Genomic DNA, 10,387 nt, shown 5'->3' on the forward strand with positions numbered 1-10,387 from the left:
CATTGTTTCTTTTTTTTAGAAACTCTTTAATCACTGGCATGGTACCAATGGATTAGCGTAAGGCCAATGTGGTTCCTATTTTCAAAAAATGAGCATCATTACCAAGCAACTATAGACCAGTAAGTTTAAAGTTGTAAAGGTTCTAGAGAGTTTGATAAAGTACCACATGAAGGAGTTTCTGCTAGAAAATCATATTGTACATGATAGTCAGCATAGTTTTAAGAAAGACTGAAGATGTCAAACAAATTTACTTTCTTTTTATGAGGAAATAAGTAAACAGGTAGACAGTGGAGTAGCAGTTGATATAGTGTACATGGACTTTTCTAAAATGTCTGGGCAAGGCAAGGTGATGGACCCTCTATGTCACCAGCTCAGTTGGCACAGACGCCCGCGCAGAGTCTAAGTAGCTGCCCAATCTTCACCAGAGCCTCTAGAGGTGTGGATGTTAATGCTGCAGACAACTGTTAGGTTAGTGGCCCCTGTGAACGCAGAGGCAGGTGACTGCTGACACAGAAATCAGGCAAGGTGCTGAAAGGTAAGAGAGAATCGAGGTCAAACAAGCCAGAGGTGAGGGCAGGGGGCAAGCAGGATCTTCAGCAGAATCAGTAGCTGAAGGCAAGGCAGGCTTAAAGACTACATCCAAAGGGTAGTGATTCATGATTCACACTCTAAATGGTCTAAGGTTATTAGGGGTGTACCCCAGGGTTCACTGTTAGGACCTTTACTGTTTAACATTTTTATAAATGATATAGAGTTTGGGATTAAAAGTACCAAGTCTGGCTTGAAGAACACACCAAACTATGTGATGGAATTAGGTCCATACAGGTTGTCTATAATCTACAAGCAGACCTGGATGTACTCTTTGATTGGGCAACCAAGTGGCAAATGACATTTAATATTGAGAAATGTAAAGATATGCACATGGGGGGCTGACAACATGCATGCTTCATACTGTCTAGGAGGAATACATTTGGGGGAGTCAGACATAGAAAAGGATCTGGGGGTCCTGGTAGATCATAGACTAAATAATAGCATACAATGCCAAACTGCAATATCCAAAGCTAGATTTGTACTTTCTTGTATTACAAGAGGAATAAATTGCAGAGATGGAGACATAATCCTGCCCCTGTACAAAGCATTAGTCAGACCACATATAGAGTTTGCAGTCCAGTTTGGGGCATCAGTTCACAAAAAGGATATTGTGGATTTGGAGAAAGTGCAGGGAAGGGCAACTAAACTAATTAAAGGAATGGAGGAGCTCAGCTATGAGGAGAGATTAGCTGAACTGAATCTATTCACGTTTAAGGGGATATGATTAGCCTGTATAAACCTGTATAAACATATAAATGGTCTGTATAAAGAACTCACTTCCCAACTATTAACTTTAAGATCAATACAAAGAACAAGAGGACATTATTTGCGTCTGGAGGAAAAGAAGTTTAGGCTCCGGTTAAGAAAGGGATTCTTCACTGTAAGGTCTCTGAAAATGTGGAATAGACTCCCTCAGGAAGTAGTTTCAGCAACTACTATGGATTGCTTTTAGAGAAAGCTGGATTCTTTTGTAGAATCACAGAATGTAACTGGGTATTAAGGCTTTAAAATAAGAATAACAGAGACTGTTGATCCAGGGAATGTATGACTGCCTTATGGAATCAGGAAGAATTTTTTTCCCCTGTTGGGGCAAATTATACCAGGGTTTTTTTTTCCTTCTTCTGGAAAAAAAATGTCCATAGGGTTTTATATCTGGGTGTTTAAACCTGATGGACTTTTTTCAACCTGACTTACTACTTACTATGTAACTATAGTAAAAGATAGGTGTTAAATGTCACCTATCATTATAACAGCCTATAGAACAGGACAACACATATTGAAACCCAGGAGGGATATTTACTAAAAGTGAGTATCTAATCACCCAGTTTTTAAAAAAACTAAATATTAAAAGCTAGTTTGAGACAGAATAGAAATACGCATCCATAAGTGCTGCTATATTTGTTGGGAAATGGAACATGCTACAAAATTGTATATAAAGTAAAGAGTGAGTCTAATTGTGTTCCATTTTGTTTAGGTCCTCCAGCTATAGCTATAACAGACCTTTTGACAGTCAGTCTTTAATATATGCAGAATAATACTAACTGGGGCCGATATGGGGAGGTGGAAAGTGTGCTAATGCATGAGGGCTATGAGCTATGGTCAGCCAACAGGGGCCCTAAGCTGGCTCAGCAACGAAGGGGGGGGGGGGGGGTGTCAAAGTCAGATCTGCACAGGAGCCTACTGGCACTGGCTATATCTGCCACTAGCACTAACATTCTATGCTGTTTGATCCTCAATGTGGAGAACCCAACAAAAATACAGTTAATAGATCACTGTTCTTATTTGCTTCATGTAGCTGGCATAAAATTGAGTGTAGTATTTTACAACCACAGTAAACATGTAAGTGAGATCTAAAAACCAGAATATTAGAGCTTGTGTATCCAATAAGACCTATACCCTTTAAAAGTAAGTCATACATGATACAATGCTTTAATTGGCTTGTTAAATCTAAAATTAGATAGCATACCCATATCTTGCAAAGTTAGCCCACACGTTCATAATTTGTTTGCTGAGATTTTGTTCAGCTTCTGTATAATTTCTTTCTTCAATGAGTGCTTTCCCAAACATGAATGGCAATATGGCTCCATGAAGTACTCCCATCCAGTCAGGCCAAACTTCTTGAGAAGACCGATGATCAAACTCATAGAAATATATATTAAATTTGTGTCTTAATATTTCCTGAACAAAGTGCTTCATTGGGCAAATCATGTAATAATCTCGTAAAATAAGCTCCATGGCCTCTCTGTTCATTTCTTTACTATTTTTATTTTCCCAGTCTTTATATTCAAATAAAATCAATTCAGCTCCAAGGTCTCCAGCTGTTGGGAAAAATCTTTTAATTCCTTTGACCAAATCTTCTGTGGTTATAAGGCTGTCATGTTCCCTGCTAAAACCTGGGGCACCCCATATTACAAAAGGATTTCCATCATCTTTGGTCCCACCTATAAAAACCTCTGTTTTCTTTAAACCTGCTTTTATTGCATTAGATGGTGTATCACTAATGAAATCATAATCCACAATAGGTATTATTCGAGTAAGGGCAAATGGGTGTATGATTTCAACATAAAATTGCTTTTCAACTAGTTTTGTAGCCTCTATATTTTGTAAACAGTTCACCATTTCACTTTCATTATTAACAGGGCATCCTAAAAGTTCTGCAAGTTTCAGAGTTAACCTTTTTGCTCTTTTATGAGTGTTTATTGCCCATGGTGCGCTAACAGAGCCACTTTGTAAAATTACCCTTTTGATGTACTTTTGACTTCCAGGAGAAAAAAGATGAAAGCCTGCGCATGCAGCTCCAGAACTATGTCCAAAGAGAGTAACACTATTGGGATTTCCGCCAAAAGCAGCAATGTTTTCATGGACCCACTGAAGAGCTAACTGTTGGTCAAACATGCCAGCATTTCCTGGAATATCTTTGTTTCCTGGTAATGCCAAAAACCCCAGGGCTCCAACTCTATAGTTCATTGACACCACAATTATTTCCTCAGAAAATGTCAAAATGCTTGGGTCATATATTTCTAAGGAAGATGTGCCTGCAAGAAAAGCCCCACCATAGATGAAAACCATAACATGAGCTGACTTTGGTTTGGATGAAGGAACCCATACATTTAGATGCAGGCAGTCTTCACTCATTTCATTGTTTACTTGCCACATATTTGTACCTGGAAAACTAGCAAAGGCCTCATCTCTCTTTTGAAAGCAGGATTTGCCAAATTTAGTAGCATTAAAAATGCCTTGCCATGGTTTTCGAGGCTCTGGCTTTTTAAATCTTTGTGTTTCGGTTGGAGCTTCACCATAAGGTATGCCTAGATAGGCTATAACTGATCCAGAAAGTGTAGGTAGATAGAATCCTCTGACTTGTCCTTGTTTTATCTCTACTACTGTGTCTTGTTCATTGTTTGTACTCACAAGTGAGGGAAATATTGCAAGAATGTAAATAGGTAAATAGACAAGGAATTTTCTCTTTTCCATTGCCAGCATGTTTATTCCTACAATGAAAAGAATATTATAGTAAATAAGAAAAGCAATGTAAAAATACATAATATTATAGTAAATAAGAAAACCAATGTAAAAATACATATTATTATAGTAAATAAGAAAAGCAATGTAAAAATACATAATTGGTTATTATAAGGGCAATATATGCATGCCCATATGCATTTTAACCTATTAAAGGCACATTCACAAATATAGTTACCTAGGTAGGTCTGCAAGATGTAGCTAGGTCTAGTGTTTTGCTGTGTTGCTGTTTCTACATTCTTTATGGATTTTAAAACACTACGTACTTGGTGACATTATATAATTGCATAATAGTAAAAATAATATGGGTATGAATACTAGGGCTTGTTCAGACCTGAAGTTTTTTCAAGCATTTTTAAGCAGTTTTACCGCTCAAAACTTCTTGAAAAAAAAAAAACAGTTAACAATGGTTTAATTAGGTTTTTTTTTATTATCCTTCATTTGACAGGTGGTATTTCCTTGCAGTTTTCTAGGTGCTCAATGTAGTGTCTGGGGGGGTTGCTACCGCTACCACCTCCTTAGACTGAAATGGGAAGTGTTTAAAAAGACTTGTATAGACATTTGCCTAGTTGTGCATAGTAGTGTAGTTTATTACTGCAGGTCTGAACAAGCCCCTACAGGGGAGGGGGCCTGCTTTATTAAAGCTCTCCAAGACCGGAGAAGATAGAATATCCTTTTATATATAAAACAAAACATGCAGCTTAAGCTGCAATAATAACCTTTAAGGTAAAAGTGGCCCTCACTCAGTCTTCCAGGTTTGGTGACACCTAAGACCGCTAAACTGAATAGATTAAAAAAAAGGGTGTAATAAGTAGCTATCGGCACAAATGTGATGACACCACAGCTGTTCTCTTAATCACGGAAAGCTGCCAGATAAAGATCAAAGAGAAAAAAAACCTGGAAAAGCCACATGGCTTCTCTGTTCATTTCATTGTAAGTGTTTAACTGCTTCCATTGATTAGGGGATGATAAATATATATTTACTCACTCTCAAAGCTTCCTCCACTTTATGCAACCAATCCCCCAAAGTCTCACTGCCGAACTGATCACTCCAATGTCATCCTGTATTACGCAAGACCAGCAGTTCTGTACTGTATGTAAGGATGCTGGAGGCCTGATGAAGCCTTTATCTTATTCATTATCCCCTAATCAAAATTAGCAGTTAACCTATTCAATGGGGAGGGGGACACACAGCAAGGTTAAATCATTTTTTTCCATGATTGGGAGTTTAGCTTTACCTATTACTTTATTCTCAAGAATGTTATTGATAAGGGCTCACAAGTACAAATTACCACAATATTGTAGCTAATTTGAGAAATATCAGCAACTAAAAAAACACCAGTAGCAATAAAAACTGATGAAACACTGCACAAAATTGTATAGATTACTTGACAGTCATTTTGGTGTCACACAATTCAGCCCATATTTTCCCAGTGACTCCACTTTTAGGGGTTGTTTTTTGAGGTCTGATCTACACAAGTAACTTCAGTTTGCCTAAGGACACACTTTCCCTCATTTGGATTGTGTGAAACCGTCTTTTATTAGTATGTCTATTTATGGTGTCTATTTATAAAGCTGTGAATCTGATATTCACCTCTATAATGTGCCTTCATATAGTAATAGACTACCAAGCATTATATTAAAGAAAATTTTATTTGCCTTTTTCTGTTCACGGGTGCTTTGACAGCCAGTTCAAAATGTATGGGCAGCCTTAATGAAATGTGGAGAAAACAATTTGTAAATAGGTCCTAATTACCCTTATTTTGTTTTTGCAGCTTGAAGCTTAGGGATGAGCGAAAAGGCCTCTGACAGTCTCGCGAAAATTTCCTCGAAGCCCGTTCCATTTCATGTAGTTCGGTACATAGTAGGTAGGGACAGATTGGAATCTCGTTCATCCATTCATGTGTCCAATAGCTACAGCTTCTACACCGTCCATATAGGTGATGGCCTCAACCTCTAATGCCGTCCTTGCTCCTTCTCAGGGCCCACCCCCTCCTCCTCATGCTGTAACTGATGCCGCCTGCCTAGTACCCAGCTCTGGATGCCAGTTACCAATGCTGTCCACGATCTGTCTCAGGGCTCACTGCCTCCTCCTCCTACTGTTGCCACCTGTCAGTACTCCATTCATAAATATGGGATTACAGCCATCTAGGTGGCATTGATGATGCACTACATCTAGCTCTGGAAGCCAGTTACCAATGCGGTCCCCACTCCGTCTCAGTGCCCACCGCCTCCTCCTCCTGCTGCCGCCACCTGTCACTTGTAACTTATAACAGAGCTGTGTAGCTGGCTAATTTTTTGACTGAAAGACCCCCCTTTAGAGACCTCTGCCTGTACTCTGAAGCCTGTGTATGGCTTGTAACGGAGCGGTGAAACCTGGTGACTAATTTTTGGACCAGAGGAACCCCCTTGTGCCCCTCTCTGCCTCTACTCGGAAACCATAGAAAATCCGGCATGTTCCCTTGACCGCCCCATAAAATGGCCTTGCCAGCAACAAAAAAAAAAGCCTTTTTTTATTTTTTTTTTAAGTGTACAGTGTTGTGCAGAGCTGGGGGAGTCTTGACATGTCTTTTTAAATGTATTATAGACTGTAGAAGCTCTACACAGTCCAGAAAAACAACCCAAATTCTTCCCCCATTGACTTTAATAGAGTTTGAATTCGACGTTCGATCACCTGAATCATTATGCATTATTCAACCGGATAGCGGTCGAATCGAATAGTGAGCTATTCGACCAACACTATTACACACTTCTGCGTGGCAGGCATTGTCAATGTACCACACCCAGCTCTAGATGCCAGTTACCAATGTGTTCACCGCTCAGTCTCAGGGCTGACCGCCACCTCCTCCTCTTGCTGTTGTTGCTGCCGCCTGTCAGTACTCTATTCACTAAGATTGTATTACACACTACTGGGTGTCATTGACGATGCACTACACCCAGCTCTAGATATTTTAGTTACCAATGCCGTCCATGCTCCGTTTCAGGACCACCACCTCCTCCTCCTGCTGTTGCTGCTGCCGCCTGTCCAGTACTCCATTCACAAATATTGTATTACACACTTCTGGGTGTCATTTACGATGAACTACATCAAGCTCTAGATGCCAGTTACCAATGCAGTCCACGCTTCATCTCAGGGCCCACCGCCTCCTCCTGCTGTTGCTGCTCCCGCCTGCCCAGTACTCCATTCACAAAAATTGTATTACACACTTCTGGGTGACATTGATGATGCACTACACCCAGCTCTAGATGCCAGTTACCAATGCAGTCCATGCTTCGTCTCAGGGCCCACCGCCTCCTCCTCCTGCTGTTGCCACCTGTCAGTACTCTATTCACAAAAATTGTATTCGTCAATTACACTTGTTCCAAGTTTGTTTGGGTTTTTGCCTCGTTTCAAGTGTTGAGCACATAGTTTGCAGATGACCATAGTGTTGTCATCACTTTGGACATTAAAAAATGCCCACACGGCTGAACATCTAACTGGGCCGAAATTTGCATGAGCACACATTTAAAAAGCCACCACCCGGTAACCTGGTGGGAACACCTGTTTAAAGCACAGAGCTCTGTGCAACTATCTCCGCCCAAGAAACAAGCTCGAACTGCTAGATCTTCCTCCGCTGCCTTTCCTCCTTCTGCCACCAAAGTTACCCATGCTGCTGCCAGCAATTTGAGTGGGGCATGCAGCCGAACATTACCTTTTTCAGGCTCTACCAGCGGTGAGCAGGAGCTGCAATGCAGATCGGCTGCTATTTGTTGCATTGCTAGCAGTCAAGACCAGGCATCATTGCCATCCCTCACAACTTCTACCCCATCGTCCATCCTTTCTGTGTTTAGCATTAGCAGCATTCAACCTTTCATCCCCAGATGCTGGGGCGCAAGAGGAAATATGGCCCAAATGACCCCAAAACAAAGCTAATCAATGCGGCAATTGCACAGCTGATTGCGTTAGAGCTCCTCCCTTACCAGCTGGTGGACTCCAATGCCTTCCGTTATGCATTCCTCTGCGGGAACCCACAGTACATTATGCCTAAGTGACAGTATTTTGCAGAAAAATGTGTTCCTGCTTTGCATAAACACGTGCAGAGCAATGTGTCCATAGCCCTGCAGCACTCTGGCAAGGTGCACCTTAAAACGGGCAGTTGGTTGAGCAAGCATGGAGTGGTAAGATATATTTCCTATACAGTTCACTGGATAACTTTGGTGGCAGCAGGGGAAGATGCAGCTGCAGCAAGGCCTGCATAGCTTCCTCCGCCCAAAACACATCGCCATGCAATCTTCTCCTCAACCTCTACTTCCACCTCCTCCTTTGACTCTTGTGCCTCAACCTCGTCCTCCAGGGACACTTTGCCGTGGAGACCCAGGACCTCCCATTCGGCAGCATCTGTTCACCGCTGGCAACAACCTGCAGTTTGCTATTTCGGTGCACAATTCAGACATTGCCACGCAGTCCTGAGGTTGCGAAGCCTGGGTTCCCTGAGCCACACCGACGCATCCATTCTAAGTGCTTTGCGGAAGCAGGAGGACATATGGCTAACTCCTAACAGACTTCAGCCAGGCAAGGTCGTGTGTGACAATGGGGCCAATCTGCTGGCAGCCCTGCGTTGTGGGAAACTCACACACGTACCTTGCTTGGCTCACGTCATGAACCTGATAGTACAGCGCTTTCTTATGAATTACCCAGGCCTCCAGCCGCTGTTGCTGAAGGCCAGAAAGTTGGCAGCACATTTCCGCCGGTCGTACACAGCCAGTGCCAGATTGGTGGATTTACAGCAAAATCTCAACTTGCCAATGCACCAGTTAATTTGTGATGTGACCACACGTTGGAATTCCACCTTTTACATGCTGCAGCAGCTGGCTGAACAACGGAAAGCGTTGGTGGATTACGTGGCAGAGTCCGTTCGTTTCAGACGTATACCTACACTACATTTCTTCAGCCCTGCGGAGTGGCTGCAAATTGAGGACTTGTGCACTGTATTGTCACCTTTTGAAGAGGCCACCAGGATGATCAGCAGAGATCAGGCCTGTGTCTCGGACACGACATAGGGCGGACGCTATGTCATCATCTCAGACCTGCGTGCCTATTAGACATAGTGCACAACAAATCCAGGAAAAGGAGGAGGTGGAAGAGGATGAGGGGGACATTGCAGGCATGGGAGAAGGTGAGAAAGGGGCAGAGGAGGATATTGAGGGTACATGGCATCCATCCACCCAAACACAGGGCACCATGTTCCGTGGATGGCAAAACCAGTCGGAGGAGGAGGAGGACGACGACCCTGTGCTGCTGTTCGATCCACAGGAGTGTGGGTCCAGATATACCTCAGCTGTGGGGAGTTTGAGCCACATGACAGCCACCATGCAGGAGTGCATAGCCAAAGATCCGCGCATACAACACATAAAAACAAAGACTGACGACTATTGGATTGCTACATTACTGGATCCAAGTTACAAGTCTGAGATACAACAACTCATCTTGCCCCAATACAAAGGACCTAAAATGCAGCACTACCAAGAAGTGCTTGTAAGGGACTTGTGCTCAGCCTTTCCGGCTGCCAGCAGCAGCAGCAGATATCCCTATGGCAGTTCCACCAGCCATGGGAGCCAAACAACTGCCTTAGGCGGCATGGGTGGCAGCAGCGGTAGAGGTCATCTAAGCCGCCAGTCATGCAGCAATTGCCAATGACACTCAGCAGCGCTACTCAGTCATGGTGCAGGAATACCTGAGCTCTACATGGGACATCTGCAACCTGCAAAGCCCGGACCCACTGGGCTACTGGGTATCTAAGCTTGAGCAATGGCTGGAGCTGGCAGAACATGCCATTCAGATCCTTGCCTGCCCAGCCACAAGTGTGTTATCTGAAAGAGCGTTCAGTGCAGCTGGGGGCGTAGTGAGTTACAAGCGGATTTGGCTCTCTGCAGAAAATGTCGTTAAAACCACTTTTATTAAAGTGAATAAGGCTTGGATCGGCAATGACTTCAACACCCCCTCTGCAGAGTGAACTGATTAGTCGTCAACTGCTGCACGGCCTGCTGACACCTTGATGGGAAGAGCACCTTCACAGCCTTCAACATCTCCTTCTACTCCTTCCCCTCATGGCCCTCTACCTCTACTCTGTCTCTAAGGTCTATAACTTGCAATGGAGCTGTGTAATTGGCCATTTTTTTTTTACCGAGCACCTCCCTCTGCTTCTATCTACTTTGAGGCCTATATCACTTGTAGAAGTGATTTCTGATTTACAGAAATTTTTATATTTATTTTGATAGATTGCAAGTGGTATCA

The 10,387-nt window shown here is 42.8% G+C and overlaps 1 protein-coding gene across 1 annotated transcript in view; it reads right to left on the minus strand.

Annotated features, from left to right (window-relative positions):
• Positions 1-10,387, minus strand: part of LOC140342498 (cholinesterase-like) — a 41,771-nt gene that overhangs the window by 12,741 nt on the left and 18,643 nt on the right. The window contains exon 3 of the mRNA XM_072428700.1: positions 2,558-4,082. Coding sequence (XP_072284801.1) covers positions 2,558-4,074 — 1,517 coding nt within the window. The 5' untranslated portion in view covers positions 4,075-4,082. The remainder of the gene's footprint in view (positions 1-2,557; positions 4,083-10,387) is intronic.

The sequence above is a fragment of the Pyxicephalus adspersus genome, chromosome 12 (assembly GCF_032062135.1).
Source record: "Pyxicephalus adspersus chromosome 12, UCB_Pads_2.0, whole genome shotgun sequence".
NCBI classification, from domain to species: domain Eukaryota; kingdom Metazoa; phylum Chordata; class Amphibia; order Anura; family Pyxicephalidae; genus Pyxicephalus; species Pyxicephalus adspersus.